The 20,890-nt window shown below is 38.6% G+C and overlaps 3 protein-coding genes across 7 annotated transcripts; 2 read left to right on the top strand and 1 right to left on the bottom strand.

The window, feature by feature from the left end:
* Nucleotides 1-46: 46 nt before the first annotated feature.
* CarT (Carcinine transporter) lies at nucleotides 47-6,101 on the top strand. Of its 3 annotated transcripts, none has more exons than XM_069124653.1 (12): nucleotides 47-179; nucleotides 425-646; nucleotides 1,216-1,389; nucleotides 1,468-1,571; nucleotides 1,643-1,797; nucleotides 1,933-2,101; nucleotides 2,186-2,434; nucleotides 2,655-2,869; nucleotides 3,008-3,189; nucleotides 3,260-3,438; nucleotides 3,540-3,804; nucleotides 4,974-6,101. In XM_069124653.1, the coding sequence occupies exons 1-11, from the start codon at nucleotides 108-110 to the stop codon at nucleotides 3,748-3,750; spliced, it is 1,932 nt and encodes a 643-aa protein (XP_068980754.1). In that variant the 5' UTR covers nucleotides 47-107; the 3' UTR covers nucleotides 3,751-3,804; nucleotides 4,974-6,101. The 3 variants fall into 3 exon arrangements, with proteins under 3 accessions (XP_068980754.1, XP_068980756.1, XP_068980755.1); XM_069124654.1 differs by having other exon boundaries at nucleotides 128-179; nucleotides 415-646; XM_069124655.1 differs by lacking the exon at nucleotides 425-646 and having other exon boundaries at nucleotides 58-179.
* Nucleotides 4,612-8,699, bottom strand: LOC138185600 (uncharacterized). 3 transcript variants are annotated; one of them, XM_069124657.1, is made up of 8 exons: nucleotides 8,478-8,699; nucleotides 7,896-8,003; nucleotides 7,607-7,816; nucleotides 6,719-7,246; nucleotides 5,972-6,041; nucleotides 5,731-5,893; nucleotides 4,898-5,116; nucleotides 4,612-4,839 (listed from the first exon to the last, which is right to left on the bottom strand). In XM_069124657.1, the coding sequence occupies exons 1-8, from the start codon at nucleotides 8,502-8,504 to the stop codon at nucleotides 4,794-4,796; spliced, it is 1,371 nt and encodes a 456-aa protein (XP_068980758.1). In that variant the 5' UTR covers nucleotides 8,505-8,699; the 3' UTR covers nucleotides 4,612-4,793. The 3 variants fall into 3 exon arrangements, with proteins under 3 accessions (XP_068980758.1, XP_068980760.1, XP_068980759.1); XM_069124659.1 differs by having other exon boundaries at nucleotides 4,612-4,821; nucleotides 8,478-8,697; XM_069124658.1 differs by lacking the exon at nucleotides 8,478-8,699 and adding an exon at nucleotides 8,300-8,349.
* Nucleotides 8,700-10,174: 1,475 nt separating this feature from the next.
* On the top strand, nucleotides 10,175-16,653 carry LOC138185599 (uncharacterized). The gene is made up of 10 exons (XM_069124656.1): nucleotides 10,175-10,355; nucleotides 11,935-12,287; nucleotides 12,709-12,916; nucleotides 13,135-13,304; nucleotides 13,436-13,631; nucleotides 13,738-13,892; nucleotides 13,972-14,155; nucleotides 14,284-14,612; nucleotides 15,443-15,638; nucleotides 15,962-16,653. The coding sequence occupies exons 2-10, from the start codon at nucleotides 12,045-12,047 to the stop codon at nucleotides 16,042-16,044; spliced, it is 1,764 nt and encodes a 587-aa protein (XP_068980757.1). The 5' UTR covers nucleotides 10,175-10,355; nucleotides 11,935-12,044; the 3' UTR covers nucleotides 16,045-16,653.
* The last annotated feature ends 4,237 nt before the right edge of the window (nucleotides 16,654-20,890 follow it).

Raw genomic sequence — 20,890 nt, 5'->3', positions numbered from 1 at the left:
CACGTCGGTCGCACTGCCATCGTAAAGGAGCTAATACACGTGACGTAACGCGTTTCTAAGGTATCGGCGACATTTCGGTAGCTTGAACGTGGGCAAAGTTCACGAGAATGGAAGACTTGGATGAAAATCAAACGTCTGAATCAGCGAACACCAAGACGACTGGAAACGCGAACGATGAAGTAAGTTTTTTATGTTAAATTACACCTCCAAAATATCTGTTGATAGGAATTATTACTTTGTAGTAATTACTTTGTAGTAATAATTCCTATCAACACACTTCTATACTCTTATCTAATCGATAGGATTTCCTTCATTATCGTTATTCGTTTAAACGTTTTTTGATTGCTGTCGTGATATAAAAATCTTAATATGATTGATTACTGAAAAAGAGTGTGATCAAGATCAAGAGACAAGAGTTTTGTAGGATGGCTTTGATCTCGACGATCTTCTACCGATCGTCGGCGAATTCGGTCGTTATCAGAAGCAACTTCTCTGGCTCGTGTGTCTTCCGGCGTGTCTTCCGTGTGGCTTTTGCGCCTTCAATCAACTCTTCATGTCCGACACGCCACCCCACTGGTGCAAAGTACCGGGGTTGGAGACTCTGGATGTCTCCCGGAGAAAGAGACTCGCGATTCCAATTAGTCAGGTGCAATTGTCGGTCTAGGCGTTAATACTTTTGTCTCCTCGTTCATGTGTTTTATTAGGAAGAATTTAGACAGTTAGGGTATTTATTTAAAAGCTAGTCAATCAAATATACCAGCTCCTCGTTGCAAGCTTTTCATTTTTAAATTATTCGATAGCTACATGAGAAACATTCATACAATGATTTTGATATTTAGAAACATCTGTAATTCTGTCATTAGCTTTTGGCAAAAATAATTCGTAGTAATATTCTGTTGCGCTTTATATTCTAAATACGTAGTCGTACAATTATCATAGGAATGGCAGAGTTAATTGCCAATGACAATAAATCTTAATCGCTGTAAGTAGGTTAGAAAATAAGATTTAGAGTTAGCGTTGCTTATTCTATCAACCTACGCTGTTTGTCGAGGAAATTAGATAAACGCTAGCATTTTTCTCATATTTCCAAGATGATTTCCCGCTTTGATACTGCAGAAAATACGTCGTTTATCCATAATAGAGTACATATGTACATTTTCCACAATAGTGCACGTTATTTGCCCGCAGTATTGTAACAATTGCCTTCATAATTAGGAGGACAATGAAACGTACAGTCAATGCACACGATACGATATCGATTGGACAGCGGAAAATATTTCTGTCGTGACAGCGGCTTCGTACGTGCCAAATGCATCGTGGCCCATTGTTCCATGCGATCATGGTTGGGAGTATGAAACTTCAGAAGTGAAATCTTCCATCGTTATCGATGTACGTTTACATTTTATCCTGTTTTTCGATCAAGATGATCATTTTATTTTTTCGTTAATTCCTGTTGAAACGTTTCAGTTCGATCTCGTGTGCGATCATGCGATTTATCCGACAATTGGATTGGTTGCTCTAAACACGGGAGGACCAATTGGAGTGTACCTTTTCGGCACGCTAAACGATAGGTGACAAACATTGTTACTTAGTTTTGAAACTTAGATACAGGTTGTTTCATTACCTTTGTTGTATCACATAGAATTGGTAGAAGATTGTCTTTCTTCACGTGTCTGGCGACTTTAATAACCGGTGGATTTTTAACGTCGATGTCGAACAGCTTTTGGACCTGGGCTGCCACCAGGGTGGTCGTTGGTTTAACCATTCCTGCTATTTATCAGATACCTTTTATCATATGTAAGATTCCACGAAGAGAAAGAAATAATAAATAAATGAGTAAATAACATGAACAAATACAGGGAATAAGAAGTATGAGAAATATTTTTCGTAGAAAGAACGAGTATTAATGTTTTCTGGGTTTTCTACAAACAGCTTTGGAACTGGTTGGACCAAATTATCGATCATTCGTGACAGTGATGACGTGCAGCTTCTATACAATGGGATTGTGTATGTTGGCTGGTGTGACCTATTTGATAAGAGATTGGAGAACGCTTGCCATAACCACGAGCGCACCCTTTCTTTTGTATTTCTTATACTGGTGGTGAGTAATTGTCTCTCTGCCTTTTACCCTTCTTCCGTATTCCGTTCACGCGACGTCATAATAAAACGTCTAAGATTATTCAAGGTTGCTGCCAGAATCACCGAGATGGTTATTGGCGAAAAGTCGATTAGTTGAAGCTAACGAAGTCTTGGAACGATTAGCCAAAGTAAATGGGAAAGAGCTACCTGCTTCTTTCTCACAAAAACTACGTCAGCGAATGATGATGTCACGGTCCAAAAGTGAAGAAGAGAGATTACGTAAAGGGCCCGGTGTATTGTCTCTCTTCAAAACACCAAATATGCGATTGAAGACATGTCTTATCACTCTAAATTGGTAAATAAAAGTACAAATACCTCATAAGTCAACGAATGTCATAAAATATAACACGCGTGTGTTTGCAGTAAAATTTAGCTTCCGACACTTCTACAGAATCTTACAATGTTTTCGTATTAGTAATCGTTGTTTACCGTATATATGTGATTGTATTTCTTTACGTAAACAACAAATGACGAAATGTATCAGTCTATCGCTGGATTGATTCCTCTCTTTCTAGGTTTGCCAATAATATGGTATATGTCGGATTATCGTATTACGGGCCAGCGTTGGGTAACGAGGAACACTTGAGCTTTTTCTTCTCGTCTCTGGCTGAGATTCCAAGCTACATGGCCTGCTGGGTGGTAATGGATCGATGGGGTCGTCGATGGCCTCTTTGCTTGTCCATGGTACTCGCTGGTGTATCGTGCATTGCCACGGTTCTTTTGTCATCTGGTACTACATTATGCTAATAAAAGAGAAAAACAGGAGAACAGATTCTTCGTATAAATCATACGATAAAAAGAGAAATACTGAAAGTAGTTTCGAAATAAATTTTTTCATTTTAACTATTCCATCTTTGTCTTTTTATAGATGCTGTTGTGACGACGCTAATACTATTCCTCTTATCAAAATCCGCAATATCAGCCTCTTTCTTAATTATATATCCGTTCGCCGGTGAACTTTACCCTACACAACTACGCGGCGTAGCGATCGGTTTCTCCGCCTACATCAGTGGTCTCGGCCTTATAATCATTCCTTTTGTTACTTATCTTGTAAGTAATCGTAAATACGCTTATCGTGTCTCCGCGTTCAGTTAAATCTTCCAGGAATTTACGTCATTAGGGCAAGGAGAACTTAGTACTACCCCTCGTGATTCTTGGCGTCGTATCTGTAATCGGCGGACTGTCTGGCTTGCGTTTGCCGGAGACGCTGCATCATCGATTACCACAGACTGTGGAGGAAGGGGAACTGTTTGGGAAGGATTGGACTTGTGCCGACTGTTTTCGTTGCGTCCCGACCAAGTACGAATCATATTATTGGCAAAAACTGTCGATTAAACACATAAATATTCCTTCTTATGTAAATGTTGTAAATAACGCGTCGTTGCTTTCGCTGATCTTAGACCTTCATCGGCCGCGGCTTCTTACGAAGATTTATCGATCAGAGAGACAGTGGAGATGCACGAAGTACCTGAGGCATCGATTCCTCAGAGACTGTTAGAGGATCAACAAAGGCCCAGCAGTGCGAGCGTACGTCGGCTGGTTCGACAATCCAGCGTGATGGACACGCAACGGGACTCCGATGGATCCATTAAGATGACTTACTGGTTTTAGTTTCGAATCGAGCTTTTAGTTTCAAAATAAAACCGAAACTACTGACCCAAGGAGGTATTATTGCCTACAGCATTTTTTTTATGTATTGTCCTTGTCGTGAACGTATGTTTTTATACTAGTCTGTTAAAAAAATTCGTAGAATTACATCAGTAAATCGTGAGACAATTCTAGCGTCAGGTTTTCGTATTTATAAATCGTCTTTTAAAATTGAATGCACATTTCCTCGACTGATACTAAGCTCTTTAGCGATTATCCGATCAGTGATAACACAACTTTATAAACACGTTATAAGTTCTTCTTTAGAACTACTCAGTAGAAGATCGAGCATCATCTTCCATCTCTTCTCTTCCGTCATGAAATCTCTTTGACCATTTGTAAATGGTTGCTATCTTCATATGCTTCTCACTCCCTCTCTATATGTTTTTTTTTTTTTAACATACCAACTATTTCAGTTCCTTTTTTCTCGAGTTCCGCAAAAAATTTGGCATTAATGCATCGTTCTTTAAAAAGATCGCCAGACATTTTATAGACGTGTGATGGTCGAAAGAAACATGAGCATAGTTTGCTATAAGCGAACTGGTTATCGTAGGCTCGTGAAACTGTTTATAGATAAAACTATAAACTGCATTCCTCGGCCGACCAGATCGCCGCAGCGTTGCTGAGATAACAATAATAATATCATTCAACGAATTTTTTCAACAGAGAATTATGTTCTCTTTGTGTAATGCACTTGAAGAAACAAATTATATAAATTATCGAAACGATTCGATAAAATATTATCTTAAGTATAAAGCTTTGACATACGTTGATAGTTTAGTAAAACGAAATATAAATAACGCGAACAGAGGTATTGACAACAAATTCTTTTCTCGTGTACGTTTTGCAATTTATTCTCACGGTTGGTATACAAAACACGAAGATTAAGAGAGGGGGAAAAAATAAGGAAGAAGGTGTTTTGCCGTGGGACCGACTCGTGGTACCGAGCGAACTGTTCTCGTACTTCCGAACGAATCTTTGTCCACCCTTCTCCTACCTCTTTGACTTTATAGTCGAGTGGTTCTATTGTAGCAGCTGCAATCAGGAAGATCACTGTACGATTTCGATACCAATGTCCCATAATTGTTTCATATTTTCTCATCTTATTTACCTGTCCAGTAATCGCTGCTTTAGCTCGGGTGGATAGGTTACGTATATATAATGATCGGGCATTTCTTCGTTCGAAGGCAGGTTATCGTCCCCTGGCTCACCTTTTCTTCTGCCACTGGTTCTACTATCGCCAGGACCACTCTGATCGTGTAACGAGGACGTAGCCGTTAGATCTCCATCTAAGCTTCCTGTTCCATCCAACCTGTCTTCTTCTGCTGAACTGAAAGATTGATGTTTCGGTGATGAATCATGGTAATTGACGAGAATAAATAAAATGTATGTACTGCATTTCGATAAGATGAATGATATCTTTGGTTAAAAATATATAATGCGTTTCGAGTGGGAATATTGATATCTGGTATCTTAAGTAAAATTTATGGGATTAATGACGCCTTCGTGTCTTTGAATTGTAAAAATGATTTCGGATGTTATTTTTTTCTATACTATCAGGTTCTTCGGTGTAAAAACAATGTAAATCTTCGAACGTCTAAACATTTACGTGTATAAAAAGAAAGATTTATATTTGCACTTTTATCCAAGCCGTTCGTTAATATCTTAAGTTTAATTCTACGTAGATATACATATGTGTAATTTTTAATATCGAATTTTGGAACGATTTCAAACGAAGTTACGAAAAGAGTATGTGACTTATCATTGTTGTAAACATTTGACATATTTGTATCGTGTTGAATCTTTAATTAGATCTGCCTGGCTGCATATGTGACGACAGTTGTTGTGCTGATAAATTCTCTTATCGCTGTTTTTATACACACGCGAACGATGATAAATGATGGGACGACATTGTTATGTGTAAATATGTTTCAACGTACGTACTTGAACAGCACCCAAATAATGTAGTAGCACGCGTAAATGGACAAAGACAGAACGAGCAGAAAAATGCTTAACAGGTACCAAGGTGTGTGCCTCTGTTGCTTTTTCGTGTCTTCCCAATACCTGTCGCAGCTAAGGTACCAGCATATCGCGCGATTCAACTCACCTAGAAAGGAGGAGAATGATAAAAATTGGAAATCCGTTTTGTCGATAAGACGTTTATCAAATTGATCGAACGGCATACCTTCCATTTCCTGGAAATCTCGTACCGAAAGATTCGTCAAGAGTCCAGCGATGCAATCGCGGATCAGTACCTATTAACATTATTCAAATAATAATAATATTCGTGACATAAAAGAACACGATATTTATGATACGTGCTTGTTATTTCATCCTATGCCACAATTTGTTACTACACTTTTTATTTCCTCATTAACCGTGCTTTTAGTCTACGGATTATACGGAAGATTGCGTTAATACTCATGATACTCGTGATACTCGTTTGGATTTGGAAAGTTTACGTGACTAGCAAAATAGTGATTAGTCATTTTAAGACAAATAAAACGACAAATGAGGCCAGAAAGTGGTTAATCCCCTCTCGAATGCGCTACAAGGAAAGGTACCTATATTTACGAGATTATTCGGAACAATACTTAAGTAATGCCAAAGCGTTTTATGATGACTAAAGCTTCCAAGGACAATACAACAGTTACTAGAACGATAATCTTACATACTCAAACACCGATCTGTAATCTTCGAGTTGCATAGAGGACAGAGAAATCGGCCGTTCATGAATTCATATGGCAATGAAAGATATACTATTTCTCTCACGAGCAGATATTGTCTTATAGAACCAAGGAAGTCGTCCACTTATTCGTATCGTTCGACTATTCCTAGATCTTATCGAGGTTTCATCGAGATGATTTCCAAGAGATAAATCAGACCCTTCATTTAAAAAATTTTCTACAATCTTCCCACGAAGTCAACTAACTTCGCATTGCAACTTCAGCTTCTGCAGCTCCTCCGGCTTGCAGTTGGCCTTCAACTTCCTCAGGTGCAACCCCTTACGCCTTTTCTTGTCGACGGCTGGCAACGCCGCTTCCACGAGATTCTCTTCATCGTCCTCGTCTTCTTCGTCTTCGTCCTCTTCGCCGTTGTCGCAGGCGTTACTCCTGTTATCCGGACCAGCGATTTCGACGTGGTATGCAGTTCCTGGCAAACGATGATTCTCTAAAGCCCCGCTGTCCTCTCGATGACAATATTGCTGAATGTTAGTGACAGCTCCGCCACCGGGAATAGTGCAGGCTTTCTCCACCGGATACGTCCCCGAGAAACCGCCTCGCGACTCACAAGGCATCACAGATGTGTGACGTTGCTCCGTGTTCTCTTTCCAGACTTGTATATCCGTGCTGTGGTGGCCAGTCTCGTCGTCCACCAGGGAATTTTCGAAATCACGGTTTCCAAGCACGTCGCATCTCATGATGTCGCAGTAATCCGCGAGGCACACCGCGTCTTCCGCCTAGCCTCCAACAGTTTCATTTATAATTGACACACTTGGCAACTGGTCTTACCGTATTTGAAGTTATTTGTGTGCGTTGCGAAGGAGTGTCGATAGATTTTCTGTGCCAGGTGGAAAATGGGAGGTGTCTCATAAAATCGATGAAGTTTACACGATGTTTTTCTCTAGAAGCATATCCCTCCTTTATTATCCCGTTATAAGAGTATATATTTATAATTACAATTATGGCAATTATTCTAACGGAATGGTAATTTTGATAGAAACGAGGCTTTCTAAACGACTCGTGACATCTCCAATTCTACACTCTATATCTCGAACAAATTATATTTACTCGAGCGAATCGAAAGAAGGAAAACGTACCGTGTTAACATTGCTTTTGTGTCTGTTATCGAAGTGGGCATCCAAGTGTTTCTCTGCGTAGAAGGATTTGCCACACAGACCGCAGGTCCATTGTGACGGTCTGTGTTGGTGTTTCGCCTTTTGCTGTGGTCGAAAAATATCTCGACTTTCGTGGAACGGGCACTCCAGAGGCAGCTCTACTTGATGTCTCTTCAGAATTGGCATCCATCTCTGAAACCTCGAGAAAAGTTGAAAGATTTTCCACGGCGACAAAGTTGCTACAAATGGACATTTTGCAAATTTTCTTTACCTTCTGAACTATCCTCCTCACCACGGACGCCCGATCGCGGGGGCATGATATTTTAAACACGCTGGGTCCTGGCCAGGGGATTACGGATAAGAGTAACACTATCAAGACCTGCGAAACGCAAAATACACACTTATTCTTTCACTTATTCCTTCTTTCTCCTTGCGTTCGAATGAACAACATCGTCGTAAATTATTGTCGTTCGTTTATTCGGAGGTTTACTAAAGTTTACTAAGTAGTACTCGACAAGTGCACGTCCATAATACCGTAATTTTTTCAATAGCGTACTATCTATTAGTCTATATTCGTGACGTCTTTTTGCTCGTATTTCTCATGGAATATTTATACGATCGTGTAAAACGACCGTTAGCTGTACAAACGGCATGGAAGGAAAAATTTTCACGCACTCTGATCTCATTAGTTATCATTTCTCTGTTCCGTACGACGCTATCTCGATAAGAACTATACAAAAAGTGGAAAAAATTGATTTGTAATGACGCAATCTTGCTGACGTGACGGATAGACGATGACCATTACGTCTGTCGATACAAACATGTCAATTAGGCCGATTCTTTTTATAATTACCTCGAAATGAAAAGGTTGGGTCTTCATTCATAGCACAGACTCGCTTAGCGACAGTGACCTGGTGTTCGACGATGATCTAGCGTTGCGACGAATAACACGAATATCCCGTTTCTCAATATACTTGCTCGTCGCGGTTCACGGTCAACTGGGGACGTAACGGGGGTTGCAACGAGGCCAAGCTATAGGGGTGAACGTCGACATGGCGTCGTTGCCTTTGCGAACAGGGATGAACTCTCGTGGGGCGCTTAATTGTTTGACTAGTTAACTCACCGCTAACCGAATGAATTTATTTCGCGGTCAAATATTTTATCAAGACATATATTCGAATAGCTTATTCGTTTTATGTAAATAGACCTTCGTAAGTGCCTGGAGTAACGAAGATTTTAGAGTAGTTTGCTTTCGCTTTTAAATGACATATTCGTGCATTGTAACGTTAGTTTATGTGCTTATAAGGGAAATGACTTGCGAATTTGACAGACTAAGAATTTGACATGTAGATGTAATAGATATAATTATGAATGATATTTCACATTTCATGACACGTGTTTCACAATACTTGTCGTACGGACCTGGACGCAACGTTGGAGTCGGCGTCGATGACGACGCGCCGACGCATCGACCCCACGACAATGTGCCGGGTGCAATAGTTGGAGTTAAATACAGACGACGTTGAAACAATGAAAAAATGTGATTCTCATCGATTAAAGTAACATTACCAGGTCATCGACGTTTAGACGCTGTTGAATTAGCAATCAAATTGCTTTGTTTTATATTCATAAATAAATGTATCAAGCTTATTTGCCAAAGGATGCAAAGGACCTATAGGGTGTTCGTTTTGTCAACGAACGATAAAGCGCTGAAAGGTCGGAATCCCGTCACCAGATGGCAAGAGGGGAGACGTTTTTAGATGCAAAATCCAAGTTGGTCTCTGTATCGTTCAAACCGTCGGAAATACCGACGTGAATTTTCTTCTTATTCTTCCCTTGACAATTTCGTACAGCGCCATACCACGATGTTTAGCTCCTTTATATTCCACAGGAGTGTGGTTATATAATGCGAATGGTAAGATCAGTTCGTTTTGATTATGTAACATTGACCAAAGTGTAACAAGTATAATATATAATATATGCAGGCTCCATATCTCAAAGTAAATTAATGTTTTCTGTAGACGCAAGGGATGTAGTTTAAGAAATACAGTCTAATTGAACGAATACTCATGAATATTGTAATAAACACTCTGAGTAATTTATATATCCACGAATATGATGTGGATTTTCTACTGCTTTATATGTCTTAACATAAATATTTTCAGTCTAATGTGAATATTCATAAGAATGTAGTTAGGGTATAATTGTCAGAACGATAAGAGAAACCTGATATCTCTTTATCAGTCTAACAATAAATAGTAGGCTTGTCTCGAACTATTCGACCAAATTTTATTGCATTTAAATCATCGTCTAAAGCGGGAAGAACATTAATCGATGTTCGTGAACACACGCATCCGCGTTGTGGATATTATCATAATGACAGAATCAATTACTTGCAATCGAGAAAAGTGTACCGAAAATACAGTCGATCGTGAAAGCGTCATTATAGTTTTCGCATACAAATAACCATCCCTGTACACGCCTCCTCTACTAGAGTGTTGGGTGGGGGAATGGCGTATCTACAGGCGGGCAGAAGTTAAATGGTTTGCAACAGAAACTCGTAGTCTGTCAGTGAAAGTCAGTTAGTTGAGTAAGCTTCGCCAGTTCTGTGTCGTTCGTCGGTTCGTGGTATTGCGACTTTTCCCAAGTACATCACGTCTAAGCCGAAAGCAACGACTCGAGTCCTACGGCTACGCACTAACATTTGCACCGTGTATTCAAGATCATCAAGGTTTGCACGTTTTCCTACGTTTTTCTCTATTTGACAAGTGTATTTTATCGACGCTGGATTGCCCCCTTCTTAATCGATCGCCATCAGTATTGGAACAAAAGATATTCACTATATCAAAACCGGTTTGCAATTTTACTTGCATAAAAGTAAATGAAATCAGAAATTGGATTTTCCTATGCAACAGGTCAGCCGAGTAAAAATCGATCGATCGATGGAAATTATAAACACGCTTAGTTTTGCGTCGAAATCATAGATCTGGTCGAAAGTTAGACAGTACCTAGTTTCGAATAATTTTGATTTACGGTCGATCAAGTGTTTCGAATGTATTTGATATAAACAGATGTTCATCGCGTACTTGCATTCGTCGCGAAGGCAACGATTCGTGGGTTTATAAGAGGCTCAACATCCGTTTTATCGTGATATCGTAAGTTTGCTATTGCTCGTAACGAATAATAAACGCGAAACAGCAAAAACTAAATCTCTGTCTGTCTGAGTCGCCGCCAATGCCTAGCGAACGAACGTTCATCCTCAGGAAGCTATCGCAAAATGTTATTCGAGGCCAAAGCACCATCTGGCGTTCCAAATGCGTAGGTGTAGAAGCTTCAGACGGCGCAGGATTATTCGTACTTTTCAGAAAGTTCAATGGTCTCTTGATCGAAATATTTAACATCGATTTATCACACAATCTGTTTCAGCCGATGCGATATACGGTACGATACCAATGATAGCATCTTTGATTCTCCGAGAGCTTGTTTACGAACAAATTGACCGCTCATTAATATCTAGTTTAATACTGTGACATGCAAAATTTATAAATGATGGCTTTCTTCGATGGTAGCAGTTTATTGTGTAAGACAACTTTGAATGAAGCAGAGTCATAGTCGACAACTGCAAGTCATTTGGTAAATTGTTCCTCGATTTACCGCGATAATGTACGAAGAAGCTGCTATATTTACGTATGGCTGAGAATAAGATAATATCTAGACGAGGTGTGTTAATGTCGATAACCATGTTGTACTTTGATCTTCTATTTATTCTTCACTGGCAGTTTGTCGTTCTATTGATTCAGATTCTTTTGATCCGGCGCAAACAATTCAATCTACTGATAAACGTGGCCCGTTTGTTATTCCACAGACATTCTTACAGACATTACATTCGGTCTGTTCGTTGCAGTGTAACTTGTCCCATCGGTGTATGGTGATGCAATCAACAAACTGGCATAATTATTTATACATTATTGTTGATATCTTACACCTCGAAGGACTTCCTGGAAGAAGGTTGATAATCATGAACAAATGGATTACCAGGAAAAAATGATGTTGTCCGTTCGGGATTAAAATTTCATTAACTTCTGTAATCGTTTCGTATAGTTGTAAGATTTCGATCTGGATGTTTACGCGATCTATGTTGTTGTTGTATGTATTTCCGCTTTCAACGTTCTGCGTCTTCGTTTCTCTTAGCGTCAAATCAGTTGACCCACATTGAACCGCGTGTGCCTTACTCGGTATACGTTATTCCCACAGCTAAAAAATCATTTTTATGCGATTCAACTGATATCGTTTTTATCTCTTTTCCAGAGCGTACCTGTGTTTGACGTGATCCCATAAACTGTTAACAGTTCGTTAAAGTGTTATTATTGAACTATTAACAAATTATTGGAAGATTAGGATAAAATATTGCGTGCAAATAATGACGGGCGTCAGGCAAATTTTTCGTTGTACTCGAAGACTAAGCCAGATATCGGAGAGCGGGACGAAAGTTGCAAACCAGTTCGCGAGACGCACTTCTACACAGGCGCGACAGAAGATCATGGAGGATGAAAATGGAAAAAAGATTTTCTTGTCGCCGTTCGGCGAGTTCACGCCATCCGAGATGCTCGTTCAGGAATACATCTGGAGAAATGCTACGAAATTCGCTGACAATATTGCGCTGGTAATGTTATAAACAAATTATTACAATTTCTTTTTTTTCCCTCTTTATTAGAGCAGTTGTGAAGGAATGGAACAATTTCTTTATTACTGTTATAAGTCAGAACAGTCGTCTGTGGGAGTGATGATAATAATTAAATACGATAAGCATGAGTAACTCTTAAAGAGCATAGTGCGCGCGCTACATTCTTACATTCGTTGCATACGAATAAATTTTAAGATTACTGACATTGTATGCAAATACGTAATACGAGTATGATCATATAATAAATCAAGTTAAAACAAACGATTTTTAATTGTTACAATATCGCTACAACAGTTGCTGATTAAGATAATTTTTAGTAGTTACATATTTCAAAATGATGCAAATAGTAATATTCTATGCTAATTCGATGACTCTAATGCAATCAATGTTACTATATTAGGAGTGCTCGGTGACCGGAAGGAAGTATACGTACAGCGAAGCCAAGGACGCGACTAATTATATTGGAAGAAGTTTGATAAATATGGGTTTGAGAAAGGGCGACGTAGTGGCCTTGATATCGCCCAATTATCCGGAAGCGATTTTAGGTACTATCGGTATCCTAGAAGCCGATCTTATTGTTACTACAGTGAATCCTACTTATACGTCTGGTGAGTTGAATTCATTACTGATTCAGCAATAAGTTACCTACTTAATATACATTTGCGTTAGTATATTTAAATAAGTGCGCATATACAGTAAAATGTATTTGCATATAAAATTATTCGATAAGTGAAAAAAAAAGAATTAATTAACATAATTTCATTAGCAATTCTGTTCCTGTTTTGTTTCTGCAAATCATTGTCAATTATTTTCTATTACTAAACAGATGAAATAAAGAGGCAACTGAAGATTGCCAACGCGAAGGCGGTCATTACAGTGGCAGAAATTGCACCGATCGTACTCCAAGCTTCGAGAGATATCATCGCATCTGGAGGACGCTTGGTGGTTATCGAGGATGGTAGCGGACCTATTCCCGATGGTACCGTGCCGTTTAAGGTGAGAACTAAAATTGATCATAGTGTCGAGCACCTCGGATAAATTGATTGAATTCGAATTCGTAGGCGTGAAACCATTTGGTATAATCGGTACGAGTTGAACGTTGGCTCAAGATAACGAAACTTTTATAGGATCTCATTGCACGTGGCAAAACGTTACCGCCTATAACCAGTTATCAAATGTCTCCAAACGATTTGGCTGTTTTACCATTCTCCAGTGGAACGACAGGCTTGCCAAAAGGGGTGATGTTGACGCATAATAATTTAGTCAGTAACATGCAAATGGTGGAACAGACGTGCGAAGAAAAAATGTGGCAAACTACAACGGGTAAGCATCGTTTATTATCGTTTATTATTACTTATCATCTTAGTATCGTAAACTTATTTGTTCGTTTAATATCAAGCATCATTGACGAGGTTAATTATTTTTGCAGCCGACTTCCAAGAAGTATTACCTTTAATATTACCTTTCTTCCATATTTTCGGGTTGAACGGCATGGTGTTACCGCGTATCGCTTCCGGTGCAAAATTAATTACTGTTCCCAAGTTTACGCCAGAACTATTTATTAGCGTTTTAATGAAACACAAGGTGAGAATTCTGTTGGAATATATCTTTTATCTAGCAGGATATGTTTCAGGAATGTTTTCAAGAGTACTTTATTTCACAGGTGACGGGTCTTTACATAGTCCCACCGATACTTCTGTTCTTGAACGCTTGTACATATATTAAGAAACAGGTTTACGAAAACATGCATCACTTTATCAGTGGTGCGGCTCCGTTATCACAGACGGACGTAGAAAATTTCTATCAAAAGTATCAGTTAAACCCTGATCAGTTGAAACTCTGTCAAGGTAAGATTTTAACTCTATTCCTAAAATTTCTATTCTCGAATCTTTCGTGCTTTATTAAAGTTGAACTTCTTTTGACAAAGTCGAAATTATAAAAAATATTTATCATTTGTTTAATTTCTTTCGACAAGGATATGGATTAACGGAGACCTCGCCAGTTGTTACCTTGGATATAGGTGATTCGAAACCAGGAAGCGTCGGAAGAAACATTGTTGGTTGCGAGGTACGATTAGTCGATCCAAGTACGAATGAAGATATTTCTGAACAAGGTCAAGTCGGTGAAATATGGGTCAGGGGGCCTCACGTTATGAAAGGTTACTTAAACAACGAAAGTGCCACGAACGACATGATCGTCGAGAATGGCTGGCTGAAAACCGGGGACATTGCTTACTATGACAAAGACTCCAATTTCTTTATCACGGATAGAATGAAGGAGTTAATCAAAGTTAAAGGATTTCAGGTAAATGACACATCCATTCATAGAATTAGTAGATAATATATCAGTCTTCCTTACCTGGTAATCCTATTCTAATAAGTTTGAAATATGTTATCGAGATCATCATTCTGGACAACTTTTCCCTATCCATGTCATCGTCGCTCGACCTTAGTTTCCCAGATATTCGCAAAAAGCTTCAATTAAATTTATTTTCCACTCATTCCATACTCATACATGCCAATCATTTTTCATGTAGATAAGAAAAGATATATCACTATGGTAACGCTAACATGACTTAATTTTTATTTCATTCAATTTTGTGACTGTGTCGAAAAATTCGAGTACTACCATTTATCATTATTCATATGTACTATCAAACATACTTTTGTGTATAAAATGTATGGAACTCGTAAACAATATTAAGTTGGTTGTACTACAGAACTTTTACTTCGTCGTCTATGTAATTTTGATAATCGAATAACTGCATTTTTCGATATAATTACATAGTATTAATTATAATATGTAGCGATAAATGCAGTAATTATAAATTGTAATATACTTATATTCTTTCTAATAGGTATTCTATAAAAATATTCATAGGAATTTTTCCAATTAAACATTGACGCAAGACCAGTTACGTTTTTATAGTTATGTAAAGCATTTTACTAATTCTTTCGATCTCCCAGGGTCAAAGTATTGAGTCATACGTCGCGTCATATGTTTTCTGTACGATACAAACTTGATTAGTACATTCTTTTATTAGTATATTCTTAAGCGTTCATTTCTTCATAAAAAACACCAGTTTGTTTATCTTTCAAATCTCATTTCTTTATCGATTTAAAATGTTGCGTCAGGTACCACCAGCTGAAATGGAAGCTGTACTAAGATCGCATCCAGACATCCAGGAAGCAGCTGTGATCGGTGTGCCGGACGAAAGGTGCGGTGAGGTACCAAAAGCTTTCGTAGTGACGACGAAGGGGTCAAAAGTGACTGAGGAAGACATTAAAGATTTCATTAAAAACAAAGTGTCAGAATACAAACAGCTGCGAGGTAAAGTTTTTCAGTTTACGTTTAATGCGAAACAGAATGTAATCTATGATGTCATGTTTTGTATATAAAAACGATTAACGTACCAATGAATACATCCATCTCTTTCCTGTTACATTATGTAAGTTTTCCAGTACATAAAGTAAGTTCTTGTAGTAAAATAGTATTGTAAAACTTTTTATACATATTCTATTAATCTATCATTATTTTACGTTCAACCTGTTTTTGATTGTTTTTTTACGATACAAATTTCGTTTAATATTGTAGTTCTTATTTACCTGATCGATAATGTAAGGTAATCGAACGTGAATTTGTAATAATTTCAGGAGGAGTTACCTTCATAAATGAGATACCGAAGAATGCGAGCGGGAAGATCTTACGATCGAAGCTGAGGAATGAGTGCATATAATAAAAGGTTGCTTCTAAGAAAGACTGAGGAACCTCATGCCAGGCCTTGCTGACAATCAATACCATTATGGGATCAATTATTAATTAAGAACGGAATACGGTGAATTGTTTTTGCGAAGTTAATTTTCGTGATAATAGCAATCGTATTGACTATTACGTCGTTATGAGACTGAAAAAGAAATGTTAATTTTAATTGGCTAATAACCACGCGTGCAATGGATCTCTTGCGAGTGAATACTTTCACGATACTTAATTTTTGTCGTTTGTTTTCCTTCCTTGCAATCTTAAGAGAGAGAGAGAGAGGGAGAGAGAGAGAGAGAGACGGAGGAGGAAAGAAAATGAACTACGATTTTACTTACTAATATAAGAAAAAAAGAAACGTAATTGCGTATGGGCATGGTTGCAAAAAGTGATTTGAAAAATCATGCATTTTATCTTTAATGCCATTTAATATATTACCGTTTCAACCGTTTTTGTGGTGCTATCTGTGACAATGCAATTAATTCTACTGTGACTTAGATATTTTTTAGCGATATTTGATTTTTATGGTGATTTATGCCAGAGAATAACCGATTAATTAAGCAATAAAATGTTTTATAGCTGACATAAATGAAGCTTCATACTATAACTCCTTCGTCAGTCCTTTCCTTGATCGTATTTTACAATTTGCATTTTAAAATATATCGTTCCGTTTCACGAGAACACATTTATTATGCGGACATATGTTGAATTAATAAATAGTTCATTTAAGTGGGTAAATAGCAGGTATATTTCTCCTTTTTTTAAGAAACATCACTGAACATTTTATATAACTCATCATATGCAAATTACATCAACTCTGTTTCTATTTAGCGGTTACTCGGGATCGGAGCTGGTATATTTTCGAAATAGTTCCTTCTGGAATTATCTTCTGGGTTTCAAAATAACTTGAAATAAGTTTCATCATTACAAATTACCAACGAATATCCTTCTAGGAACAGAGATTAGTAACAGAGGTAGAAAATATCATTTTACAAAATATGGTCGAACTGACTACATCAATAAATTCTATTATGTAATCAATCCTGGTGTGAAATATTTTCTCTTGTAGATATACTACGGTATAGCGATTTAAAGATGCTTTGGAGGAAACTTTGTGTAACATTGTGTAACATTATTACTGTACACGATTCCCCTAGAATAGCTTCATTTCATTATTCAATCTCTATATTGACAGCTCTACCAGTTCCTTATCACATATTCCGTATGAATTCTACGGTAATCACCATAGTGAATTCTACCATCTTGCCGAAAATTAAGCTTCCACGTGTGAATTTCCATGAGCTTGTTCGTGCCGCCATTTAATCCCTTGAAGGCTGCAACTACGTCGTTCTGCAAATGCATCTATCGTTCGTAGAGATTTGCTTTCGCGCTTTGCTTTCGAGCATTCCTTCCATCTGCTTCATAGGTAAAGGTTCTCCGGTCGACGCGACGTTCAGTATAAAGGGTGGGGGAGTAAAGCCTCGAGCTGCTTTTCACCCCTAATGTGTGGTTCTAAGTGCGTGCCTCATCCTCTTGAGGAAGGTTTTGCAACCATGTTTAATATTATTCGCGGCGTAGTAGTGCATTGGTAAATAAGAATATGCTACATTCTGTTCTGTTGTCCGCGAGAAAATTGGCATTTCTCAGATCGAACATTTATAGAATGAGAAAAGCAAAATGGAAAATGTCGAATTACAGATTTTTGGTTTTTACGATTATTAAATACAGAAGTTAATTATCGAGATAGAGACATAATTATATATTGCTATTTATTTGCATTGTTGATGTATAATACATATTGTACATAGTATGATAGTAATGCTCCTCATAGGTACTCATCGTAGGATAGTTTTCAATCTCTCAGAAGGAAAACTAAGATCAACTACATCGTTTCATTTGTCCACATAATTAGCGTCGAACTAGAACAAATTACTTCGTTTTCGAAAATTGTAAATTCAAGATAAGTTTTAAAAAACTAATTATTGCGACATTATCGCTCTTTTCCGCATTTCAATTTATGGAGTTGATTAATGTGGTCGCCGCCAGTTTTAATTACGAAGTAAAGTAATCAACTTGTTCTATTACAATTTCCTTTGTGCTAAAAATATTTCCTAAAATATTCCATTGCTTCTAAATTTGTGTCCGCAGCCGATAGCTGTGTTTTCGTTTCCAATCGGTTACAGTAAATACACCGTTAGAAAATTAAGTTTTCGAAACAAGCGACTACCGCAGTGTCGGATACCTCGTCGATCGTGAACCGTAAAGTTCGTCTCGCCTGGAAACGTCCGGGGAGACCGTGGAGACTCGGCGTAAACGGTCGGAATTTATCTCACGAGCGCGTTCAGTTTTCCGAACGATTCAACGGAACGCTTCGCGTTTCACATTCGATAGGTGGAAATAACGTTGCCCGGGTGGAAATGGACGCAAACAAATCAATTGGTTCCGAATGAAATCAAACAAACGCGCGAGACGTTTCAGTGATTCGACGAGCGCCACCTTGGTCTTTGTTTCTCTTTTCTTCTGGCATAGCCTGATCGAGAGGATGGAGAATGAAAAATAGGAACGAGCAAGTTGCATCGTCGTGACACTCATTTTTTCTTGTGCTCTGTATCTCCAGTTGCTCCTTCTTTCTTCCTCTCTTTCTGTCTGTTCTTTTAATTCTGCCGACACCCTAGTAGTCACGCTCTAGTAACGATAGACGGTTTCGTTTCGCATTGACCGACAGTGCAAAGTCCATTGTACCACTCTTTTCGTTTTAATCATCGCTATGGACAACTTGATACAATTTGTTGGTATCATTGGCGATTCGAGGAAATGGAGAACACTAAAAAAGAGATTGTATCGTTGAAATTGAATAGTTCAGGAATTTAAAAATACCAACACCAGTCTGTTACTCGTCGCGTATAGGTGACACACCCTGGAGGGAATTAGTTGCAAGTTTTCGCGGTTGAGAAGAGACGCCCTTCTTGGAACTTTGTCCCGATGGAAAGTTGGAAGTTGAACCGTCCCGAGAGCTGTATTCGGCGTTTTACGCAGTGCGAAACGCTGTCAGTTAAACTTGTATCGCCGCCAGAAAGAGTTATGCCCCTGTAACAATGCTCGCAGCGTTCATGAGTGCAAACTGGGTTCAGCGTTGCTTCTCCTTTAACTCCATTTAAGAATAGAATCGAGGAGAGACGAAGAGATTAATTAAGAACGATGACGTGACATTGTACTTGGAGTCGAATGAAAAGTAATATGATCAGTTGTATGGGGAATTTTGAGTACTACTAAACAGTAATTTTCACTTTCAGGTGCAATTGAATCGAAACGATCGCTGCTTGTTCAGCCAGATGGAAGATCCGCACAAAAAGTTCCATTTAAGCGTCCGGTCGAGACTGTGTTGGTGGCGGTGTTCCGGATAAATTTATTTTAAGTGTCCTTCTGATGGCAGAGCTCGATTCACCGTCTTCAGATCAAAGAAGTAATAACAAGGAGGGACTCGTCGAGCAAGTGTTCTCGGTAGGGATGTGGTAAGAATTCATTTCTTCGTGCCCCTTTTCCTCTTATTCCCTTTATTTTGCAGTGACCCGCAGTGCTGCGTCAGAAGTGGTTGAAAAAGAAAGAGACGCTGGCAGAAAGCGTGAGAAGAAACGAGGTTTCCGGGCGCATATGAAATGCACCGACAGAAGATGGGGGAAAGCATCCGTCACTGTTTTATTTTCAGGGAGGCGCGAGCCAGATGTTGCCAGGGCTGGGTTTTATTAGACTTCAAGCTTAGCTTTTGTACTTCTATTTTCCACCTCAACTTCCACATTGGTTTGATTTAACCTTGCGAAGGTCACGGTTCATGTGGCAAATATACATATGTAAAATCTTTTTGCAAATATTTTTACATAGGTACGTAAAGTTTGCGGACGAAGATTAGCTGCTATACATATACATTATGTGTTCATCGCTTCAAACTGGAGATGAGAAAGGTTAGAAGATAATGGAAGGTCGAAAGATTCGAGGGGGAATGAAAAGAGGAAATGAAAAAGGGGATGCAAAGGCTGTAGAAGCAAGGAGAAAAAGGAATGATATAGAATAGAAAGCGAAGTAAAGAAAGGAAAGTGTGCAGAGAAGGGCAGCAGGGGCTTCATACTATAATGTCTACCTTTGTTCATATTAATTACGGAATTTAAGTAAGAATAATTTGTAAATCCTACCTTTCCATTATCCAAGTCTAACACGATGACGAAGTCTCTAATCTCTTCCCTTTGAACCACTGTAAATACATCATCCTTTTTAATGAAGTTTCGGGCGCTGAACTTGCCAGCCCAAAGAAATCTTAAGTCAATAAAGATACGAAGTTGAATAAGTCTTTGAAACTTCTCAAAATAAAGTTGGCTATAACGTTTTGAAACAGAAGCAAAGTGTATGACCTGCGAATAAATTACATCAACCCCTATGGAGTCATTAACGTCCAAGAGGAACACCTAAATCCTTCTCTCGATAACCTACCTAAGAAACGTAGAATCAATTTCGAAGATCACTAACCGGACAGTTAATCTATCCTCCAGAGCCCATAGATCAGATCTGGGTAATAACTAATAGAATGTACGACCCGAATGTTACTCCTTTGTTCTTTGTTCTATCGACTGGCAAGGGTCAATTAAATTTCAGCAGAAAGGGGCTAGAAAAAAAGGATGGATCGAGCGTGATTCGCCGGAAGCGATTTCTTTTGGAGGGAATCGCTTTGAGAGAGACGACGTGTCGACGAGCTTTGAACGCGAAAACGGGGCTGAGGCTTGCGAACGAAGGCAGAGGGCGAAGAAAATAGAAAACTGGCCTGTTAGCTAGTATAT

The sequence above is a fragment of the Bombus flavifrons genome, chromosome 12 (assembly GCF_040668555.2).
Source record: "Bombus flavifrons isolate JBK064 chromosome 12, iyBomFlav1_principal, whole genome shotgun sequence".
NCBI classification, from domain to species: Eukaryota; Metazoa; Arthropoda; class Insecta; order Hymenoptera; family Apidae; genus Bombus; species Bombus flavifrons.
The sequence above is the reverse complement of the archived record's forward strand: the minus strand, read 5'-3'. Positions and strand labels throughout refer to the sequence as shown.

What these genes read in the sequence shown, in the direction of transcription:
- LOC138185599 (XM_069124656.1), top strand. Translation starts at nt 12,045, where the DNA reads ATGACGGGCGTCAGGCAAATTTTTCGTTGTACTCGAAGACTAAGCCAG. An exon ending in GAATCCTACTTATACGTCTG is followed by an intron (nt 12,917 to 13,134) that starts GTGAGTTGAATT and finishes ATTACTAAACAG; the next exon opens with ATGAAATAAAGAGGCAACTG. An exon ending in TCAGTTGAAACTCTGTCAAG is followed by an intron (nt 14,156 to 14,283) that starts GTAAGATTTTAA and finishes TCTTTCGACAAG; the next exon opens with GATATGGATTAACGGAGACC.
- LOC138185600 (XM_069124657.1), bottom strand. Translation starts at nt 8,504, where the DNA reads ATGAAGACCCAACCTTTTCATTTCGAG. An exon ending in CCCAACCTTTTCATTTCGAG is followed by an intron (nt 8,004 to 8,477) that starts GTAATTATAAAA and finishes TGCGTTTCGCAG; the next exon opens with GTCTTGATAGTGTTACTCTT. An exon ending in AGCTGAAGTTGCAATGCGAA is followed by an intron (nt 6,042 to 6,718) that starts GTTAGTTGACTT and finishes TAATGTTAATAG; the next exon opens with GTACTGATCCGCGATTGCAT.
- CarT (XM_069124653.1), top strand. Translation starts at nt 108, where the DNA reads ATGGAAGACTTGGATGAAAATCAAACGTCTGAATCAGCGAACACCAAG. An exon ending in CTGGAAACGCGAACGATGAA is followed by an intron (nt 180 to 424) that starts GTAAGTTTTTTA and finishes AGAGTTTTGTAG; the next exon opens with GATGGCTTTGATCTCGACGA. An exon ending in TTCGGCACGCTAAACGATAG is followed by an intron (nt 1,572 to 1,642) that starts GTGACAAACATT and finishes TGTATCACATAG; the next exon opens with AATTGGTAGAAGATTGTCTT.